General features: G+C 46.1%; 1 protein-coding gene and 2 long non-coding RNA genes across 8 annotated transcripts in view; 1 reads left to right on the top strand and 2 right to left on the bottom strand.

Annotated features, from left to right (window-relative positions):
• Nucleotides 1-19,530, bottom strand: part of LOC310765623 — a 47,885-nt gene extending 28,355 nt beyond the window's left edge. The window contains exon 1 of the long non-coding RNA XR_014549686.1: nt 19,504-19,530. This is a non-coding gene — a long non-coding RNA (uncharacterized lncRNA). The remainder of the gene's footprint in view (nt 1-19,503) is intronic.
• The window catches only part of LOC310765611, a 377,156-nt gene that overhangs the window by 312,349 nt on the left and 41,631 nt on the right, over nt 1-23,176 (bottom strand). The gene's annotated exons all lie outside the window — the stretch shown is intronic.
• Nucleotides 19,723-23,176, top strand: part of LOC310765590 (uncharacterized protein) — an 84,500-nt gene continuing 81,046 nt past the window's right edge. The window contains exons 1-2 of one of the 6 annotated variants that reach the window (XR_014549644.1): nt 19,723-19,737; nt 21,632-21,906. Coding sequence is in view for 1 of the 6 variants with exons in the window: in XM_083620793.1 (XP_083476919.1) it covers nt 22,370-22,413 (44 nt within the window). In the remaining 5 variants the exon portion in view is untranslated. Of the gene's footprint in view, nt 19,738-21,191; nt 21,907-22,288; nt 22,414-22,530; nt 22,752-23,176 lie in introns of those variants that run through there. The other 5 variants (XR_014549649.1, XR_014549645.1, XM_083620793.1 and 2 more) reach the window with 5 other exon arrangements.

Here is a 23,176-nt window from a genome sequence, read left to right as displayed (position 1 = left end):
CCTGCTGGCGATTGGCTGTTGCTGCAGCAACTGGGCGTGTGATTGGCGGCTTCAGTGAGGAGTGTGATTGGCAGCGCTGGTCAGGCGGGTGAGCGGTTGTCGGCAATTCCCCCCCAAAAGCTCAACAACTCTGATAAATCTCCCCCTCCCCCATTTCCTTAATTTGGAGTCCCCAAAAATAGGGGTCGTCCTATACACGGGGGCATGTTATACATGGAAAAATATGGTATATTGTCTGTGTAAGGCAGATAATCTTGTTATATGCTAGGACAAAGTGTTCTCTGATGATGCTTTCATGCACCACAAGGAAACTTTGGTAGTGGAAGCAAGTGTGACTTCTAGATCCTCTTTTCTTGTTCCTGTCAGGGGTGCTGTTGTGGTAGAGTATGGAGGCAAACCTTCTACACACACACACACACACACACACACTTTTAACTACATGGTAAGTCTTAAGTGAACCATATGAAACACTGCTTTCCTGTGCTAAACACAGAGATTGCATTGTCTGCATACTACATTGGAAAAAATTCTCATTGAGCTCAATGGGACTGATGCCAGAAGAATTTAAAACCCACTGCAGGACTATGTATGAGTTGATTTAGAACTTGTGGGTGGATTTTGTTCAGTAAGTACACAAATTCCTCAGGGAGCAGAGGGAGAAAAGCCTTCATGTAACCTGTATATACTGGGACGCGGGTGGCGCTGTGGTCTAAACCACAGAGCCTTGGGCTTGCCAATCAGAAGGTCGGCGGTTCGAATCCCCACGACAGGGTGAGCTCCCATTGCTCGGTCCCAGCTCCTGCCAACCTAGCAGTTCGAAAACATGTCAAAGTGCAAGTAGATAAATAGGTACCACTCCAGCGGGAAGGTAAACAGTGTTTCCGTGTGCTGCTCTGGTTCACCAGAAGCAGCTTAGTCATGCTGGCCACATGACCCGGAAGCTGTATGCCAGCTCCCTCGGCCAATAAAGCGAGATGAGCACCGCAACCCCAGAGTCGTCCATGACTGGACCTAATGGTCAGGGGTCCCTTTACGTAACCTATATATAGTGTGCAAATATAGCATGTCTTGTGTGTGCTAAGTAAAACAGCTCTGCTTAAAACAACACTGTTTTGTGTTGGTGAGCTTAACTGTTTTGCTGAAGCTTCATACACACACACAGAGAGAGAGAGAGAGCGAGAGAGCGAAAGAGAGAGAGCATGGTTAATAGGTGAAGATAAACACATACCCCAATACCTGGCTGCATGCATGATGATGTGGACAAATCAATATAACTGAGAGAAACAACAATGCTTTTAGATTAGTTAAATGGGTGATCCTAGTGAAGGGTCAGGGGTCCCTTTACCTTTACTAGTGAAAAAAGGGATTATGAAATGACTGGAATGATGTCACAATAATACATAGCCAATCAGAACTGGCTATGCAGACATGCTACTCACAACATGTGAAGTTAACTGAAAATAAGTGCGAGAGCAGAGTAATTGAATGCATGAACATGTTTCCAAGTGTTTTTGCCAAAAAGAGTGTTTTTCAGCACTTCCAAAAATGTGCATAATAATTGTTAGTCACTTCAACTTAGCCCTGCCTTCTAAACTTCAGTTTTATCTGCATTTTAGGAATCAAATGTTATTTCACTTGACTCTGTAATTCTGCTAATAACTTTTTGAGAGTCAGCCAACTATGCTGCAAAGCAAGTGTGGGGATGTTGTTGGACTACAACTCCCATCATCCCTGACTAGGGATTCTAAGTAATTTTCCAATTATCAAAACTTAATGCAAGCTCTGGAATATTCATTACTAAAGAATGTGGGAAGAAGAAAGGGACACCACAAAATTACTGTGGTACCACAAGACAGGTGATCCCCAGAGGGCATGCAAATAGCTACTTGATGATGTGCAATGAATAACAGTAGCAGTACAGTAAACAACAGTAGCCGTTAAGTAAGCAACAATAGCCATACGTGCAACAATGTCAAGAGGATCAAAAGCAATCATGTTATTTTCACAAGCCACCAGATTGGGCTGAGCCACAATGGACCAAGTTTGAGTTATGATCAGAACTTGATCAGAAGATGGACAGGTTCAGAACAGCAAACCCCAACCCCTGGCCATGTTGACTAGGGCTGATGGGAGTTGATGTGCATCTGGAATGCCATAGGTTTCTCACTACTGTTGTCTAGCTCATGCATAAATATTCCACTGTGTTATTAGTACCTCCCCCCTCAGATTCAAGGGCATAATAATCAAGTAGATCTATATGTATATTTACAATCCTCTTCCATGATCTTCTGTAATAGCCCTGCCTAAGCCCATTTCCCGTCTACTTTGATCTTTAAAGGTTCTATCTGAAACATATATATATATATCTCCGGCACACAAGTATTATAGTAACTCTCAATCATTTTCTTCATCATGGTTAGATCTCTTAACTGACAATATCTTTGTAATTTCAGTATCTGAAAAATCCTTTTTACCAAGCAGTCGCATTCTGGAGACAGCAGAAATTTTGTAGAGGTTAGCATCACCGTCTCATTTGGAAGAATTGAAGTTTGGAACCTTAACAGGAAAGGCAACAGATTGCTGCAATAATGGAGGTTGTTTCTACCCATTATATGGAAATTGAATACGTCTCAACATTGGCAGTCCCCAGCTGTTGGCATCCGCAGCGTTTCGCCCATTGTAACTGCAAAGAGTAAAATTTAATTGCAAATTTTATTCCAGGTTGCAAACATTATGCTTAAAAAGCAAAGGGCCAGCCCGTGCAATCCAGAGAACTCAAGCGAGAGGAGATGGTCTGCATGCTCAACTCTGTGAGGCAATATCCAAAAAGAAGGCAGTGCCATTGAGCAAATGGGACTGCTAAGGAAGTGTGTTGAGGGTTGCAGCCTGATACAGGCTTACACAGTAGCCTGTCCAATTAGCCATATCCTCTGCTAAGCTAAATACCACACCCAAGGGATACTCCAGCAGATTTAGCTTCAACTATGTATGAGCACAAAATCACTATCATCTAACTCAGCGATGGGGAATATCGTACCTGGGAACCAAATGCGGTTCTAGGCTCTTTTAAGTATACCGATTTAATTTACTGAAATTGGGAATGCTTGAATGCATTGTGTGTGTTTAATTCTGGGATGTTCCCCAATAACTCTTGTGTGTTTGGTTAACTTTAGTCACATGGGAGGTATCTTATTACATTCTTTTTTTAAAAAAAAAAAATATTTTATTAAGGGTTTTCTTGTTTTACAGTGTAAGTGTAATGCCTCGTATTTTTTTCTTCCATGTAACATTTTTACAAATCCATTTCATTTGATGAGGCATTAGGGAGAGAAGAAAAAAGAAAGAAAAAAGAAAGGGGGGTGGAGGGAGGGGAGATGGATGGGGGTGGGGTCGGGTAGCGGTGTTTCTATTATGCTTAATGTATGTAGAGTTTGGTGTCAGCGTGCTTGTGTTGTTCACTTGTGTTCCTTTGGTGGTGAGAGAGGTTGGGGTTGGCCTAGGGTGTGATTGTTTGTTTGTGATTGGCCGTGGTGATCTTTATTTTCGTGTGTGAGTGAGGTGGGTGGGTGTTTTGGATCAAGTTAGCCATATTGATTTGTATGCTGTTGGTGGATTATTGTCGTTGTCCTGTTGGGCTGTGTATGTGATAAAGGGGAGCCATACCGGGGTGAAGGTGTCTTCTTCTGTTTGTCCCCGTGTCAGTTTCAGTTTATTAGTTAATTTTTCTAGTAGGGCTGTTTCCCATACTATTTGGTACCGTTGGTCCATGCTTACTCCTGACAGGTCTCTCCAGTGTCTGGTTATGGTGTTTCTGGCTGTTGAAAGTAGGTGGGTTATGAGTTCTTTGTGGTGTAAATGGGCATTGTTGTCTTGGAAGATGTTTAGTAGGGCCAATTCTGGGGTGAAGTCTAATACTTGTTTAGTTATTTTACATATTTCTTGTATGGCTGTTGTCCAGAATAGTTGGATTTTGGGACACTCCCACCACATGTGGAGGTATGTGCCTGTGGAGGTGCACCCTCTCCAGCATTTTGGTGAGGTTCCTGGGTGTATTAGTGCTAGTTTCCTTGATGTTAGGTACCACCTGTAGGTGAGTTTCAGTGTGAGTTCTTTTCTTTTCGTTGATATGGATTTAAAGGGGGGTTTAGACCACATTCTGGTCCATTGAGTGGGGTTAATCTCATAGCCTATGTCATTCTCCCATTGTTTTTTGATTGCGTCTAGGGAATTTGCGGGGTTTTGGAGTAGTATTTTGTATATTGCGGATACCGCCCCTTTACCGTTTCCCTTTGTTGTTAGGAGGAGGTTTTCAAAGGTTGTCAGGGGCCTAGTTGCTGCTGATTTTACTGTTGGGTTGTTTAAGAGGGCATGTAGTTGGTGTTGTATTAGCCAGGGCATTTGGGTGTCTTCTAGTTTGTCTTGTATTTCTTGTGTTGACAAGGGTTTGTTATTTTTATAAAAGTCTATTAGGCAATATAAGCCTTTGGTTCGCCAGGTTTTTATCTGGAGGTTTTGTGCTGCATGGTGGAATAATGGGTGGTACGCCAGGGGGATTAGTGGGGATGGGGTTGGGGATAATTTGCCTATTTGTGTTTTCCATGCTTTGAGCATGGTCTGTGTGTACCTGTTAAGTGTTGTGGGAATTTTCTTTAGTTTGTTTGGGAGGAGTGGGTATGCTGTGGTGCAGGTATTTTCAATTGGGTCCCTCTCTAGGTGTACCCATTGTTTTGTCTCATCTTCTAGTATATATGGGATTATATGGCATATTTGGTTGGCAATGTAATATGCTTCTATGTTGGGGATTTCCCATCCTCCTTCTGAGGTGGGGAGGTGCAGGTATTTGGGGCTTATTCTTGGTTTTTTATGTGAGAAGATGAAAGAGTGTAGTTTTCTCTGCCAACTGTGGAGTTGGGTTGAGGGGATCCAGATTGGGAGGGTTTGGAATAGGTAGGTTAGTTTTGGGAGTGTGATCATTTTGATCATGGCTATTTTGTCTGAGAGAGTGAAATTCATGTTATTCCATCTCTTTAGGTCTTTGTTAATTTGTCGCCACAGGGGCTTGTAGTTGTGGAGGTACAATTTATTGAGGTTTCTGGTTATTTGTACCCCTAGGTATCTGAACTTGGTGTGGCAGAGTTTTATTTTGGTGACCTTCGTGAGTTCTTTTTGGGTGTGAGGAGGGGTGTTGAAGCACATAGCTTCTGACTTTGTAAAATTTACCTGTAGGCCCGACACCATTGCAAATGTGTTGAGTTCTCTGATTAGGGAGGTTGCTGTGCTTATGGGGTCTGGTGTTGTGACCATTAGGTCATCTGCAAAGAGCCCTAATTTATAGGTTCTGCCTTTTATTTCCACTCCCTTGATGTCTGTGGCTGCTCGGATGTGGATTGCTAAGGGTTCCAGAGCCAGGATAAATAAGAAGGGAGACAGTGGGCATCATTGTTTCGTGCCTCTTTGGATAGCTACAGTATTAGAATCCATATTGTTAGTTCTGCATTTTGCTGAGGCTTGGGAGTATATTTGTTTGAGGATTTGTAGGAAGTTGGGGCCAAATTTCATGTTAGTACTGCTAATATGTATTTCCACTCTAAGCAATCAAAGGCTTTGAGGATGTCTAGGGACATAATTGTCAATGGGAGTTTAGTTGCCTTGCTGTGTTCGATCAGGTTCAGTAGTTTCCTGATGGGGTCTGTTATATTGTGGCCAGGGACAAAGCCAGTTTGGTCTGGGGCTATTAACTTGTGTAGGAAGATTTTTAGGCGGTTGGCCAAGATTGATGTGAATATCTTGTAGTCTTGGTTTATTAATGAGATTGGGCGGTATGATTCTACTTTGAGGTTGTCTTTTAGTGGTTTTGGGATGGAGACTATTTTGGAACTTATTACATTCTTCATTTTGTTCTGTGTGTGAGTGACTTGACTGTAATGGCTGCATCTCTGTGAACACTGAAGATAAGGCAGTGTTAGATCAACGCAATAGAGGAGTGCAGTGCTAATGTTTCTGTGTGAATGTATGTGACAGAAAGAAGTACAGAAGTTGATGTTCTCCCAAAGAAGCAGTAAGTAGAAGTCTGCTGGATGGAGAATGTGGAGACCTCTCAGAAGGAACTGCATGGCCTATCTGGATAAAATACAGAAGTCTGAGTGCAAGGACTAGAAAGAGAGAAAGACACAGTTTGAAGGCTTAAGGAAGAAGCTGTAATCTTCAACGAAGAAAAACTAAAGCCCATGCTTGGATAAACACGTGAATGTAAATACTTTGCATATATTCTTCTTTAGCTATATGTTCTGCAAGTAAAAGCTTTTGAATATTTTAAGGAGTGTTTGGACATTGTTTTAATTTCAAGAAAAAAGTCTGTATTGCACATGGTTTGGCTTCTGAGCTGCAATTTAGCTACTTTGCCAAGAGGCCCTTCTTGTCTGGCCTTTGAGACTCTACCAAGGGCACACCCCTTCTCTTTAAGTGTTTTTGCATTGCAGAAATATGTCCTTGAACTCTGATAGTGCTTCTCGCTTGTCTGGATGGAGGATAAATAGTGGTGTGTAGGTGTAGAAACTACAAAGATAATATTCTCCATCATTCCTCTGCCCACTTTCACCTCTGGCCCCAGTCACGACCAACATGTGCCCCACAAAAGGTCCCCCGGAATGGAATGCAGCCATCAGCCTGAAATATGTTTCCTGTCCCTGATCTAGCTATTCCAACCCCATGTCAAGAAAAAGAACTCACTATACAGGTCTGAGGCAGCATTTCATAATTCATGAAATTTAGCTGGCAGTGCCATGGAATACATTGAAGTGATTTGAAGTTGTTTTGGATGTGTGTGTGTGTGTGTGTGTGTGTGTGTGTGTTTTAAAGAAAACCTTCTGAGAAGTGTGACACTAAGAATTACCTGCTTCCCAATTCTACAAGCAGATAAAAAATGTTTAATGGGGTGTAGTTGTCTCATATTTATTTTTACTCCTCAAGAATGCATCCCTGTCACTGATCTGGAGAAAATAGAACATATAAATCATGCCTGGAGATAAATGTAGCAGACTAAGAAGCATTCCCAGTTTGGGCTGAAAATTTTGGCACTGTTCAATATAAGCAAGTACAAAAAGGCACAAAGCAACTATTATTTGATGTTTGGGGTGGGGTGTTTTTTATAAAAAAAAATGACAAGATTTGGCAGCTATAATTGAAAACCATGGATAATAATGTTCTCTTGGCATTATTTACGGTACATGTTAGCCACATGGCAGGCCTCATAGACAGGCTCCTCTCTTTCCTATTCTTAAGGTTGGCTTGCCACATTTCTGTATCAATCTACAAAGTTGCTTTTAAGTCCTTGTGGAAATTCGTCACCACTTTAGTGTGCTTTCTCCCAACGTTGGAATTTTTGTATGCAATTCTTGCTCAGTGTACACATTCCGCAAGCGATCTCACCTAATTATAATATGTTTCAGTATGTCCTTTTCCACAGATCTACGTATGTTACATATACAGTGGTACCTCAGGTTAAGTACTTAATTCGTTCTGGAGGTCCGTACTTAACCTGAAACTGTTCTTAACCTGAAGCACCACTTTAGCTAATGGGGCCTCCTGCTGCTGCTGCGCCGCCAGAGCACAATTTCTGTTCTCATCCTGAAGCAAAGTTCTTAACCTGAAGCACTATTTCTGGGTTAGCGGAGTCTGTAACCTGAAGCGTATGTAACCAGAGGTACCACTGTATCTCCATTTCTGTATGCATGTTTAAAGATAACTGCATCTCACTTCACATGTCTTTTCAGGGAAGCAAATTAAATAGGCTTGCATTAAAATGTGAACTGAACTGAATTCTCCCCAATTCCTACTCATAGAAGGGACATGTATGGTCTGCCTTAGAATGAGGTGGAACCACCTTGGCTGGAGAAGTTGGATTTATTTATTTGATATCTGTATTTGCATTGACCTTTCCTCCATCATGGAACCAAAAACTGTGTGCATGTAGTTCTCAGGTGGTTACCCATCCAGACCCTGACCAGACCTAGACCTGCTTAAACTTCAGCAGTTTTGTTGGTCTCTTGCACCTTCTGATCACAAACTGGATGGTCACTTATCAGGGATGTTGTAGCATTGGTTTTCAGGGGTTAAACTAGAGGTCCTTTGAAGTCACTTCCAACCAGGGATGGATCTATTATGAAATAAATGAAGCTTTTGCTTCAGGTCCCCTAATCCTGGAGGAGCTCCACAAGTGACTTTAGTCCACATTGCTTTAAAAAATTGGGTCTAGTAGACCCAATTTGAATCACATGACTTGAATTTTTGCTGTATATATTTCAACAATCCCCAAGTTTGAGAGTCAGCAGCACAGAAGGAGGTGGTTAGCAAGGACGATGATTACTTCAAGCGTGGCACACAACAGTCCCTTTGGATGAGAGGAAAAATGGGTCATGGAAACTTGCTTTCAGTCCATAATAAAGGAAAGCATGATTTTTAAATCGGCGGCATGTGCCCTGCTTTACTAACAAACATTAATGAGCTATAAGCTGTGTTACTTTTTTTTTTTTAGCATGACATTTAAGACCGGTGTGAGTTTAAATTTTAATGAAAGGGCACTGAGCATTAATAGTTTCCTAGTTCCCATTTTGTTCATGGGATGGAGGGGGGGGGATAATACAAGGTAGATTAAAAAAAGAATGTTAGGAGTTCAACTACACATAATAATTAGGAAGGACATTTATTTCCAAATGTGAAGAAGCTGACAGTAAGAAAACGATAAGGAATTCAACAGCACAGTGAATTATAAATGTCAAATTATTAGGATGCATGTAAAAAAGCATGTAGCTATTAAGAACCAGACTCGGTGTTTCTGGGAAGCCTTGCTGCCTTTATCATCACTTTAAATCTCTCGGCGGACTCCTGTCACTCATTGTCACATTTCTGGTGTAAGATAATGAGACATATGTCAACTAAGTGTCCAAAACTGCTGGATTTTGTGTGGGGTTTTTTTTGTTTTTTGTTTAGGAAGGTTTTTTTTCCCTTTGCCTTTTCCAGGACACACCAATATATTTCCATATTTTGAAGAGGGAGGCCTGTAGGAATACTAGCCAAGAGGAACGCTTGCTTTCTAGAATTCAATTACAGCATGTTTGCCTCTGATGTTCTACATGTTTTGCTTTTATCACCAAGAACACGGTTTTTAAAGGGGATCAAACAGGATGCACTTATTTACGGATGGAGGCCCTGGTCCAGAATTAAAATGCATATACCAAAACATCTCTTTTGGTACGGATTTCTAAGTGCCAGGGCAATTCGCACCCACACTATCAAACAGCAGCTTATTCCATCGTAAAGTACTTCTGCATCGTCCACACTGCTGGGGGAGTTAACACTTCGCAAGGCACACCTACGGGGTAAAGTCATTTAGTGCTGGAGAATAAATGACAGCTGTTCGAGATCGTCAGAGTCCACGGACTTGGTTGACCAATTATGCACTTCCTAAACAAGTAGAAATGCATTTACCAAAAGAAAACAACAGGTTTGCACGTGCCAATTGGTATGGAACAGAACCAAATGGAGCAATAAGTACTATAATTAAATAGAAAGGCATATGCAAGGTAGATCAGCATAGTGGGGGAAGGCTGTGCGCAGGCAACCTGTATGGTTGCCTGGCCCAGGTGCTCACTGTGGATGGATGGGCAAATTCAAGACCCTTCCTGCTCTCCCTTATCGCTCTGTATCAGACAGAAGATTTTTTCTAGTAGAGCGGCCAACCCATAGGCCTAATTTGGCTTGCCAGGCTTCCTCATTTGGCATGTGTCAGCCCGTCATCCACAGTCGAAAGCAATACCCTTCTGAATACTAGTTGCTGGAAGCTGCAGGAGAGCATGCTCCTGAGCCCAGGTCCTGCTTGCAGGCTTCTGCAGGCATCTGGTTGGCCACTGTGAGGACGGGATGCTGGACTAGTGTGGGATATATACACAGAGCAGTTAAGTCCAACATTTCCTGTTTGCTAGAATGGGCACACAGAGGAATGTGGATCCAACAGGGAGGACTTCCTGTCATACCTGAGAGAGCCACCTCCCTTCTGGGTGTGTAACCAAGTAGATGGGCATGACCAGTACTTTCTTGCTGGGGGTACGCAGGGGTTTCCACAAGAAGGGTGCCACCACAGAGAAGGCCCTGATGCAAGTTGTCGCTCCCCTCACCAGGCCATTGGTGACGGTACCAATTTGCAACAATGTGTAACACATCTGAGGCAATTTATGCAACACTGATCACATGAGAAGAAACCATCCAACAACAGATCTCACAAGTGGAGAATAAACGTTTCACAGAGATGAAATTACCCAGAAAAAATATGACTGCCTAGCACCAGACAGATTAAGCAAGACCTAAGCACAACTGAATTAACATTATGTTGTGGGATCAGCCATTCCATTCTGGTGCTTGGTGGAGGGAGAGAGTTGAGACCGTGTCAGTGTAATGCTGTGTCATGGACAGAGATCCACTCATCTCTTCACCTACCCCCCCCCCCAAAAAAAGGCTCGCGGTAGCTGTTGGTCAGTGTTTCTTCAAACCACTTGTCTGCAAGGAAGAGAAGGCTGTCAAACACAGTACTATCAAATGTGCTGAAGCAAATGCTTGTTTCGCTAAAAGGATTTGATCATATCAACCTCTTGGGACAGCATGTCTGACCTCCCCCCCCCCCCACCGGCCTATTGTGTACTTCAGCTCAGTCACAGCTGAGCTGATAGCAGCTGACAGTGGAAAGACTTTCCACTGATGAGATTCATATGTTTCCCAACACTTATTGGTGATAATCAGCCACACATAACATCTGGGGTCAGGAGGAGGGGCTATGTGTGTAAGAGAGGGAGGGGAGAGAGAGAGAGAGAGAGAGAGAGAGAGAGAGAGAGAGAGAGAGAGAGAGAGACTAGCAGGCCAGGGGACTGAGGTTGTGATTCTAGGCTACAAGAGATGTTGGAAGGTAAACAAGGCCTGGTATAATTAGATGGAGAAGTCCTGAGGTGCTAAAATAGAGTTGAGAGGGGAAATTCAGCGAGATGGTCACATTCTTTTCTGGGCAGCCTTGGGAATGGTGGGAGAAACCATCAAGGGAAGAAAGCTCAGAGCCTGGGGAGTGGTGGTGGGATGATGATGAATGGTCAGGGGGAGAAGACTAGGAAGAGGTGGTGTTGGAAGCTGAAGAGGTAACAGGGCTTCATGAGCTGGGAGAGTCTGTGACAGAAAGAAGTCCAGAATCAGTGGGAGAAGCTGAAGCACGAGAATGGGAAGAGGGAAGCCAAGAGGCAGAGATGAGGCAGACTGGTTAAGAGTCACAGGTGTTGGCTTCCGGTTTAGCTGCAGTCATCAAAGAAGTGCGGAAAAACCCCTCTGGGGATTCTGAGCAGCGGGGGAGCTTTTAGAAGCTCTGCAAGGACTCTGCGGACCTCAAAACCTCAAGGGGGTTTCCTTGAGGGACGGGGCACCCAGCAGTGTTTAAGCAAGCTCTTCTGCTCTCTGGGTTTGCAGGAGAGGTTGGCAGGAATGGATACCATACTACTGACTGACCAGCGGTGATGGTGCTGAGGAAATTGAGTGATCATTCCTCCTCTGCCTGCCTGCTTAGTAGGTGTCAATTTCCCCTTTAGCCTAAAATCTTCTATTTCCACGATGGACATGACTAGTTGGCCAGTATGGCTAGCCATAATGGCTAGTGCAAAAACACAGTGCAACTCTTAGCTAGCTACTATTTTGCAGGAGAGTGGGTAAATTTATAAGGCTGCAATACACAGAGCTTTAAAAATGCCCAGTGCTTCTCTCACACATTATCCCCGTAATCCTTACCTTAATATAACAAAGGGTGCAAGTATTATTATATTCATTTTGCAGCTAGGAAGGGAAGGAGACATAGTGGGGGCTTTTTTGCCTAAGGCCGCCAAGGGAGATTTTGGCTGTGTTAACATTTGAACTGAAGAGTTCACTGCTCACATCTCACACTCTGGACCACACGCTGCATATTTTCCTCTCTCAGGAGAAAGGCTACTGTGACACAACGGTTTGGAATTCCTGGTTAACACGCAAAGTTTAAACAAGGTGAGATTCTGTTTAGTCACATGAGCAAAAGTCATAGGGATGGATCTAAGCTAAATTCAAGTTGAATAAGCCCAAACCAGAGAAAACAGAAGGCAAGGGCTGGGGCTGTAGCTCCATGGCTGCACACCATACATTTCAGGCACATTTAAAGCACATTACTTTCTCCAGAGATTCCTAGGAACCATAGCTCACCCCACAGAGACCTATGATTTCCAGCAAACTACAATTCCCAGGATTCTTTGGGGAAAGTCATGTGCTTTAAACAAATTTTGTGTACTCTGTCTTAGGCTGGAAGCCTAACTACATATGCCTGTAAAGAAGTTCCATTGAATTCAATGAGCCTCGGGACCCAGGGATGAGGGGGTTGGTTTGCAGCTCTAAGGTTAACACCAAAGCCAAAGACTTCACAGACTTCCCTTAAATCAGTAGATCCTTTCAAATAAACAAATAAGTAAAGCTCTTTCCCATTAACAACAGAAACAAAAACAAAAAAAAGATGTGTCCAACATAAAGAACTATTGGAGCATATGGAAAATATGAACTTCGTGCTGCTTCTCTAAAGAAAACAAACAAACTTACCTACCCAAAAGTGGGTGGGGGGGAGATCTGCAATATCACTTATTTCTCAAGAGGATTAAAAAAAATAATAGATGTACGAGGGCTGCATTGCTACCTGTACCCTCACGTACCCCGAAGTATGAGGCTGATGAATCCTAAAAACGCTCATCTAAGGCCACAAACAACGGAAATCTAGGATTTCTGCTCACAGGCGTCCAGCTGTTAATTCAGTGTTTCCTTCAAGGCTTCAGAAGCGAGCGGGGGGGAGCCGGCGGCTGACGCCCTCAACGAGCTCTATGGGTTTCTGTCCAGCATCTCACAGCCCAGACTGCCTCGGCTCCATTCACTCTGCGGACCCGCCCAGGCTCTTTGTAAGCAAGCTTCGCCTCTGCGCGCCTAACGCCGTCTGGCCAGCAGGGGGCTCCTTCGCTCTGCCGAACAGAGTTCCGTTTGGGCTCGAAGCAGGCGGGATGGGTGCGTCGCTTGAACCGGCTAGGAAGGGAGACCAGTCACCCAGTCCCGCTTGCAAGGGGGAAGGAAGGGACGTCCCCGCTTTCAAAGGAGCTTCCCTTTACTTGGGCATGCTTTTGCTCTGCTTGGCAAAAAGATACGAGTCAGGCGTCCTTTGGGGATGTACACGTGTCATCGCTCTCTCCACGAGAAGCGCTCCTTCAGAGACCCAAACGCTCCCGGGTCACCGAAAAACAACAACAACACACGTGTATGCGTGCGTGCGATCGTAGTCACCCGTGCTGCGTAAATCAGTAGCTGTCTGCTGGAAACCAGCGCACAAAGGAAATTAACGATCCGCTGGAAGTGTGTGCAGAGGCAGGCGGGAGTTTGATGAGCCCCACGCGGGTCAAAAAGGAGAAGGCGAGGCTTGCGCCAGTGCCGGATTAAACCCTGTGGAGACCCGTAGGCAGTCGAAATCTCAAGTGGTATAACATTGAACTAAGAAAGCTTGATTGCAATTTTCTTTCAAGATCAAATCTTCTTCTTTTTTTAATCCGTTGTCATGGGGCCCCTAAAAGGCGTAGGGCCCATAGGCTGGTGAATAGGAGCCAACTCCCAGGGACCGAGGGGTCTTTGCCCCCCCAATAAAATATTTTAGGGGGCCCCAAAGTTAATGAGCATTGCCATTTGAATGGTGTCCGTGCACCATGTTATGTAATCGATTCCGCAGGACAAGGCTTACCTGGCCCCCTCCCTCTAATATTTTATTCAAGTTGGCATCCCTGGCTTGGTGGCTACTCTGCCTACTTGGTAATTGGGTACTGGCATGGGCCTGAGTCGAAACAGGCCACACCTCTACTGCCATGTGCATAGACCAGGAAGAGATTCAAACATGGGTCATGTGTCGTTGTGCCCTGTTATGCAGACTGCTGTATGACAGGTGTGCATTGGAACTGGAGAGGAAGAAAGCGAAGACCCTGATAGGAAGTGTATGCAGAGCCAATGACAGGCAGAGCCCAGGAGTCCTAGTTTGGCCACCCTCCTCCTCCTCCCTGCTGACTTCTGCAGTGCCAACACTGAGACTAAGCTGATACTCAAGGCTACTAACTGCAGGTGCCTACTTGAATAAAATATCAGGGGGTTCTTGTAAGCCCAGCCCATCATAATCAATCACAAGATGCAGCATGCACACACCATTTGAAAGACAATGCCCATCATGGGGGGCGCCTCGAATATTTTACTGGGAGAGCTAAAGGGACCTCAGGCCAAGGAATTGGCTCTCATCCTACCAACACATTGGACTGCTCAGTCTTGAAAGACTGGGGACAGAGAAAATAAAATACCTGTTCACACTGCCACAGTTGGAGGCAGCAATGCTTCTGAACACCAGTTGCTGGAAACCACTGGAGCTGAGAAGGCTCGTGTGCCCAAATTCTGCTTGCTGCTTTTCTACAGGTTGGCCACTGTGAGAACATGATGCTGGACCATTGGCGTGATCCAGCAGGCTCTTCTTGTGTATGGACTGAATATAAGAAGGCAGTTGGGTGGAGCTGGCTGAGGTTGGTAGGATGGTGGCCTATTTGCAGGGCCGGCCCACCCATGAGACAAGGTGGGACAACTGCCTCAGGTGGCAGGATCCACAGGGGCAGTGGATCCTGATGTAGACCTTTCTTCCCCCTTTGTCCCTGAAGTTGACCTCTATTTTCCTCCTTCTTCCCTGGCAGGGAGGGGGATGCCATTTTGTGGTTCACCTCAGGTGCCAAAATGTCTTGTGCCAGGCTTGCCTATTTGCCCTAATGGATTGGCTGCAGCTGATATTATGATAGGGCTTGCAAGAGCATCATTTAAAGCACACAGAGATACAAAACAAGGACCTCTCTGGCAAACTGTGTAAGAGGTCTGGTTCACAATTTTGCAGGATCCAGAGTCTGTTCAATAAAATAAAATCATGCATTTGGAATGGCCAAACGTTTACACATCAGAAAGCAAGCCGTGTCCAGGATCAAGTGCAGGGGTCAGCAGACTTTTTCAGCAGAGGGCTGGTCCACTGTCCCTCAGACCTTGTGGGGGGCTGGACTATATTTTAAAGGGGGGAAAATGAACAAATTCCTATGCCCCACAAATAAAATAAAATAAATAAAACCACACATCCTACTCTTGTAAAAACACCAGGCAGGCCCCACAAATAACCCAGAGATGCATTTTAAGGACACATTCTACTCATGTAAATACACGCTGATTCCCGGATCATCCGCCAGCTGGATTGAGAAGGCAGTTGGGCCGCATCCGGCCCCCAGGCCTTAGGTTACCTACTACCCCTGATCAAGTGTGTCTCCCAGATACGATTATGGGGTTGGGTGTGACTTGGTTGCCCACTGAATTATTCTGGCCTAGTTCAAAAGAGGCTCTCTAGACGGTATCCCTTCCAATGCCGAATTCTGGTCAATGCTGCCCAGCTGTGAACATTGTCTAACCTTGCCCTCGTTCGTCAAAACGGGAAAAGAGAAGCAAATGATCAAAAGGGCAGGGGCATGGACGACTGAGCTCACGGAAGGCTGACCGTATCATCAAAGAATCATAGAAGGGACCACGAGGATCATTTAGTCAACGCCCTGATATTAAGAGTCTCATGCTCTGCCGACTGAGCTATCCCAGAGATGGCTTGTCCGGGAGCGGTAGTAGCCACCATGTGGAAATTTGGGAGCACCACCACCGTCGTCAACTTTCTGAGTAGAAGAAGTTGTTCTCGGAAGCAGAAGTGGGTTCCCCTCTAAAAGAAGGAACGTCTGGCAGCCGTAGGGTGAACTCGTGCGCGTGCATGTACGGGATGGAGAGGGAGAAAGGCGAGGACGAGAGATCAAAGGAAGCTGACAGAGCCTCGAGGTCGAGGATGATCAGCATCCAGGCAGTAGATCTGAAAATCTCCTTCTGTCTCCTCTTCAGCGCTGCTAGCCACGTCCCGTGCTTTTGCCTCCCCCCGCCCTCTCTGCCTCGGAGTTGGCCCGCCCGTTGCCACTGGAGGGATGTGCTGCTCGCTGGCCTTTGAGCGCTGCCCTTTAGCTGCTCCGTGAGTTGCCTGGCAATGAGGCGCTTGCGGCTCCGCCCATCAATCGGCATCTCTAGGCGGTTGGGCTTTCCCCCCTCTGGGCACGCTGGGCTCGAGATCACCACGAGGGCTGATGGTGTTCCCATCGCTGGATCCGGACTTCGCTTTTCCGCTCCTTGCATGCCAACATTGCGGCCTGCCTTCTCGTTCCTTGCTATTCCTTCCTCCTTGGCTTCGTTTAAAGGACTCCTCATTGAGCCTCTCGTCAACGCGAGGGTTCAGCATCCGCAGCATATGCCTGGTGGAATGTTGTCATGTGGGAGAGGAGGCTCCTGAACATGCACAGAGCGCGTGTTATTTTCATTCGCTACACACAGAAGGTAGTTAATTAACTCCCAGGTGCATCTGAGAAAAGGCTATTTCGGGTCCGGTTAATCCAGTGTTTCCCAAACTTGGGTTGTCAGCAGTTTTGGGACTACAATTCCCATCATCCCTGACCTCTGGTCCTGCTAGATAGGGATGGTGGGAGTTGTAGTCCAAAAGCAGCTGGAGACCCAAGTTTGGGAAACACTGGGTTAATCTACAGTCCTGCACTTTTCAACACCCGGAGAAGTCACCGGTTCCCTCATCCCTCCTCAAAGGGTTTCTAAAGCAGGGGTAGGTTGGTCGGGATCTCTTGGGGACCTGCAGTGGATCGCCAAGGGCTTCTGATTCTCTTTTATTAGCAATATCAACAAAATGGCTTCTCCTACCTACATAAGGCTGCTGAAATGAAGAAAGCTAGCCAGGGCAGGCGTAGAATTTTGTGCAAAAGAACGGTGATCTCAGTTTAGTTCTGGTACTGAGAGCAATTTCCTGGGCTCGGAATGTGCTCAGAGGCACCCTGTCTTTGAATTCTAAAAGACCTGGCTCTGGTTGGTAAGATCATGGGGTTCTAGTGAAAATCAAAGATCTGACGAGCCTTAAGTCTGCCCTCCTCTGAAAGTACAGAACGGGTGTGCCCGAGAGAGGCTTGAGACGGGGACCCAGTATGTACTCCGCCATCTCAAACGGAAATCCTTCCTGTCCCCCGTGTTCTTTCTGCTACATCGGAGTTACTCTCCTTTGAGTTAAGGCAGGTGTAGAGAACCTTCGGAGCTCCAGGTGCACTACAGCTCCCATCAGCCTCAGAAAGCAAGGCCTATAACCAGGGATGAAGGGAGTTCATGAACATATGGAGGGCCAAACGCCTCCCACTTCTGATTTAAGGCAAGGGTAGTCAGCAGAGTGCCGTCCATGTGTCTTTGGACCACAGTGCCCTAGGCAAGGTGGCCCATGGTCAGGGATGATGGGAGTTGTAGTTCAACAGCACTTGGAGGTACAACGTGGGCAATCTCTGATTTAAGGCGCACCCCATGACATCAGAACCATCAGAAAAGCATTGTCGGGTGCTAGCAAGCCTAGTTCCAGAGGGAATCTGCTGTATGCTATAATATGGATGGACCCTCAGCTCCCAAACAGCCTGGGAGTATCACTGATGCTTCTGAATGGCACACCACCTGGCTTATCCTGCTGTCACCACGATGATTTGAAAGATGGAAAGGAAATCACCACCAGAGAAGGGAAGAAGGGGACGTCGCTGGTTGCCTCCAGCCAAAGAAAGAGCTGCATTGAGTCAGATTTGCATTGTATGGCTAGCCTCCCGCCCCCCGACGTGGATAGCTTTACCACCCAGTGGTCATTGTCAGCCACTCCATTTGCTCATCTGAGGAAGCTCGTCCAGATTGCTCTAAAGGGCAAAGAGCAACTCGCATTGCAAATCTTCAACTCTGTCCTTTGCCTAGGAGGGCGGGGCGTGGAGAGGCGAGCTGGGCTATCAAAGCATCAACTCCTCTTCGCCCTCCTTTGCGGCCCTGGAATGACAGCTGCTACCTCACCCCCTTCGGTGCAACACCATTTCCTTACTTTTGAGTTGAGGCACCCAGTGCAAAGTCAGATGACGTCACTGAGCTGGGATTGTCCCTTAATAATAATTTAAACAAGAATTTCACGGAGCGATATTCTCCCGAAGGAGGAGTGGCGTGCAGTCCTCATCCCCCAGACCCCAGTGACAACATTGTTGTTTTTAGAAGGGTGGGTGGGAGGTTTGCATGGACATTTCTTGCTTTCCCATCCCTTTACCTTGTTGAGAAATATTTGATTCCTCAACTGCACACGTGGAAATGTATGCAAGTCACCAAGGCAAAACAGATCAACTCCCCGCCCCATCTTACGCCTAGGACTCCGATTTTTCCACTTTAATGCTTTTTAAACAGGACAAATCAAACGCTCTTCAATTACCTTTAAGCGAGCGATTAATAATTAGTCTGCCTTAGTATCTCCTAATAGGGCATTTTGCATATTATTGATTGACTCTTCGCTTGCGCTGTATGAAGTGCGGCCAACTATCACTGCGGGAATCATACCTGACAGAGAATCAAAAGTTACAATCCTCTTTACAGAAATATAAAACGATCCTTATCAAGAGGCAATTAACTGGGCTGTTGTTTCTCTCTCTCTCTCTTTCTCTCTTTCTCCATTGGATCGGTTTTCTTCTAAAGCCCAACCCTTCCAGTCCAGTCTACAAGCACATCTACACAACCGAACACACGTTTTATCAGTGGAATAATTCATCCAGAATAATAGCTACCTCTGGTTTTGGGAGTTTTCTTTCTTTCTTTTTTTACAGTCACTAACAAGGGCCGGGATCTCCATTCAGAATCTTCATGATACTGAAAAGGCAGAAAATGTTTCCCCCTTTAGTCATGTGTGCAATAAAAGGGGGAGGGGGGAAGGGCGTTGGGGGGGGAGAGGGAGCTAGCGTGCATTCAGAGGAATCTAAGCTGCACTAAGCAATCTTTCCTGTGCAACTTCCAAGTAGAAAGGTGTAGTCTGAGTCGCCTTTCTGACTGGCCAAGGGATTCTCGTTCTCCAGGACTTACAACCGTGAGTCCCCAGATGACTACTCTACCTTAAAACTCCCCCCTAATACGTTTGTGATTAAGGGGAAACTGAATTCCTTGCTGTGTTTAAACACCCAATTGAAGCCCAGAGATTTTCTGCGGGTCAGGTTTCTGGCCGGGTTTCAATTTGGGGTGAGTTGTGGACAGTAGGATGGGGTCTACTCCAGCACATAGCAGAGCTGAAAATTGTTAGCACAAAACTCCCCAACTAGCGGAGTAGAACAGAAAGAACAGAACTTCAGATCATAAGCGAACGTGAGTGTGTTGGGGGGGGGAGTGTAATATGCTAAGCGCGGCCACACAAACACACACACACACATATGCGCGCGCATACATAAAGTGCTAAATAAACATTTAGTGTCCTAATGCTAAGCCTCCGGGAATGCCTTTAAAGTTCCCTACCTGCCTCTAAAACGAGCGACCAATTCGTCTGCCATACTTCTTTCTTTCTTTCTTTCTTTCTTTCCTTCTTTCTTTCTTTCTTTCTTTTTTCATTTTTTCATTTTTTGCAATAGCCTTGCCTGGGAGGACTCGAAGGCTGACCTGCAGAGGGCAATCGTTGGACACGGATGATAACAAAGGCAGCTGGGGAGATTAGGCTCAGACACGTGGCTGTGACCCAGGACTGCTGCGTAGGTAGGCAGCGGTGCTTAATTAATGGATATTGAAACAAAAGATGGGTGGGTGGGTGGGTGGGTGTGTTTGTCTTTAGGCTACGTTTTCCAAGGCTAATCTAATTCATAACCGTTAGGTTTGTTCTAAAGAGATTAACCCAAACTTTCAAGAGACAGGTCCAGTTAACTCTAGAATTATCCTAAACGGTTAATTGTTTACTGGAATATTTAAAGTCGGTCATTTAAATGCACCCCCCCTCTTTTTTTTTAGTTCTCTGCTAATCAAATAGGGAGGAGTGGGAACTGACAAGAATCTTAATTGCTTCAGCCATTGGCAAGAGAAACGTGTGGGCTTTATATAGGGACGGGACACCCCCCCTCCCGTCTCCACTCCCTCCCCCTTCCAAAGCAAGCAGTGAACCACGTCCCAATTCCTGGTAATAAATTTGCTGTTTGCTTCCTATCTGGCTATTGTCTCCGCTTTTAGAGCGGTTCACCTTTCCGTTTCAGCACCAGGTATGTGGACAGCGACACGCTGATTTGCATATCATACTCAACTCCCTTCTGCCGTCCGCTTTAAAAAAAAACGCGTTCACACGAAAATAATATTCGCGCTCCGTGTTTGTTTGTTTGCTTATTTGTTTTTAAAAGGACTCTTTTGGCTAACTTGTTTTTTGAGCTGCTCTAGTGTAACCTGCTCCCACCCCATTAAGGCGTATTCATTAGAATAGAGGAGAGGAAACAGTGTGTATTCCTTCCAACTTTTTCTGCATCCTTTATATATTTTAACAACTAGCCCAAACGGACTGGAAGCTGCAAGGAAATTTGGTGGTGGCAGACTGAGTAAATGCTGTTCTAAACACACACACACACACACACACACACACACGGGTCTCCCCCTCCCTCCCCTGTCTGAGCCTTAGGAAGAACGGGTGGGAAACCCATATTTAATCAGTCCATGTCCAAATTTCAGTGATCGGAAATGTCTTTCTCAAAAATAATTCCCACTGGGAGGTTGAGTGGGGGGGAAGGTCCCGGGGTTTGCTGGCAAGAAAGCGACTTTGCGTCAATCCTGATGAAATTAGCAGCGCTGAGATTTTAAGAGACATTATCTGGGTGTGCTTTGAGCGCAAGTGAGATGGTATAGATTAAACACACACACACACACACCATGAAAAGAAGGGCGCCTAACTTCTTCGAAAGGAGCAAGACCCTGTAACAACCATACGTTCGAGACCGTTACAGTCCCTAAAGAATTGATATACATATCTATTCTTACAATGCAACGTGCGGGGTTTGCTAGTTCTGGTTCAAGAGCATGCATAAACACACACACACACACACCACCCTGCTAAACGGTTCTGCTCGACACATGTTTGTTATCAGAGGGAAAGGCTGGGAACACAGAGCCATTTTTCTCAGCAGCTCCCCCCTCCCCCCCTTTAGGACTGCACGTTTACCATCATACCACCCAGCATCGGTCCTTTCCCAATAGGAAGTCATGAATATGAGCTGTATGAAGCCTGCACGTCAGATCTTCCTCAATTAATCCACCATTAGCGTGCTTGGGATCTGGTGCTTGATGGCTTAACAGAAGCTTCGGTGGCTGCTGTATGTGCTTGGCCATCCCCAATTAAGCTCTGCTCAAAATGAACTCGGCAAGACCAGCCTTTCCTGAGCTGTCAGTGACTCCCGTTTTTCCTTATTTTAACGTTTGTGTGTAGTGGCAGGCGACAGATGGTGTAGATCAGATCGATTTGATTGCATTAGGCGATTTTCTCTCTCTCTCTCTCTCTCTCCTTCTCCCTCCTCTTCTCTCTCTCTCTCTCTCTCTCTCTCTCTCTCTCTCTCTCTCTCTCTCTCTCTCTCTCCCTCCCTCCTCCCTCCCACCCCCACCATCACTTCTTTTCTGGAAGCTCGCAGCATCTGAAAGGCGATCGTCGGGGACTTGGAGAACACCAGCATCCGTGAGGTGGGAAGGCAGCGGAGCACACAAAGCCAGCCAGAGGCGCTGAGGTCCCTTTCCCAGGGCTTGTTAACACTATAATCCGGCACCAGGAGGGAAGGCGAGAGTGCGGAGCGGGGAGGGGGGGCAGCTTTCCGCTGCCCAGAGCTTCTTTCCCTAGCTCATCAGATGCCTCCCTGGGTTTTACACACAGTTGGAGTTCGGCTCGAAACCAGGATTTAAAGGGTAAGCGCTTCAATAGAGGTGGATTTCTGGGAGTTGCATGGGGAGGAAGTGGCGAGGAGTGACTCTCTCGGCTCTGGAAAAGGAGGCAGCACTTTAATCAAGATAAATATTTCTCTGATTAACCCCCTGCGTGCACTTGCACCTTATCCTGCCTGGTCCACAGTTCATATAAGTCATCGCATCCCTGGCTTATATTGGCGGCGTTTGTCTTCTTCTTGGCAATCCCTGAACTGCTCTAAAGCTTTATTCTCAATTGCTGGCAATGGCTTGCTCATCTCTTCCTAGCCCCTCACCCTCCCACCCACCCCAAATCAACACAGAGAAATATTTGACATTTTAAGCGGAGCCTTCCTTGCCTCTTATTCTGATCGGTGGCTTTGGGAGGGCTCAATCCCTCCAGTTATTACGGTAGGGAGGGAGGAAGATTCTAATCAACATGGCTTTCCATGAACAAAGGTAGTTAATGCTGATGCTGAGCGTCGCTCCGGGCTCCAGAAGCTGCAAAAGGTATCGAAGGAGCAACAAAGCGCCAGAGATGGCACTGGGGTTTGTGGTGTGGCATGGCGTGTTTGTGTATGTCTCTGTGTGTGAGAGAGAGAGCGTTGAGGGGTGGGGTGGCGATGGAGCCGACAGTTTAAGGAGGTTTGAATGGAATATGCGCCCAGAGGCAAGCGATCTGGTAGGAAATGGTGCTCTCGTTAAGTCCCCGTGCCCTGCCTGAAGGAGGGACCGCTGTTTGTTGGCTTAGGGCTCATCAGAGCTCTCTCGCTGGTGCAGCGGGGAGGGATTCCCCAAGGACGGAGCTGTCCACTAGCCCCGGTGCTGAACTGCCTTCGACCATTTTGGTAGGTGCTATCCAGCAAGGAGGGCCGTGCACAGTAATCACTGCATTGAAGCGGTCAACGGGCGCGACTGATGGAGCAAGTTTGGAAATGGGCGCTCGATACTCCGGGGTGGGGGTGGTGAGTTGGGGCTGATTTCTCAACCCGGGGAGGAAAATCGCCCAAGTGCATTTTGTTATGCGGGCTTCTGTGTTTTGGGGTAATAATAGTAATGCTACTATTGGAAAAGTTTGACTATCAACCCTCAGCCTTTCCCCTACCACGAGTTTTTGGCACGAGGGGATTCTCGGACACGTTGTTTTCGGAATTAAGGCGAGAGGGATGAGGTGCCTCTAACTGGTGGCGTGTTGACTTTCCTCAAGCGGCTTTTCTGGCTGAGAGTTCAGTAGGAGGACAGACTGCCCCCGTCTCTTTTCCTCCCCTGCCCG

Source organism: Podarcis filfolensis (assembly GCF_964270895.1).
Source record: "Podarcis filfolensis genome assembly, chromosome: 6".
NCBI lineage: Eukaryota > Metazoa > Chordata > Lepidosauria > Squamata > Lacertidae > Podarcis > Podarcis filfolensis.
This window is presented reverse-complemented; position numbering and strand designations above follow the sequence as displayed.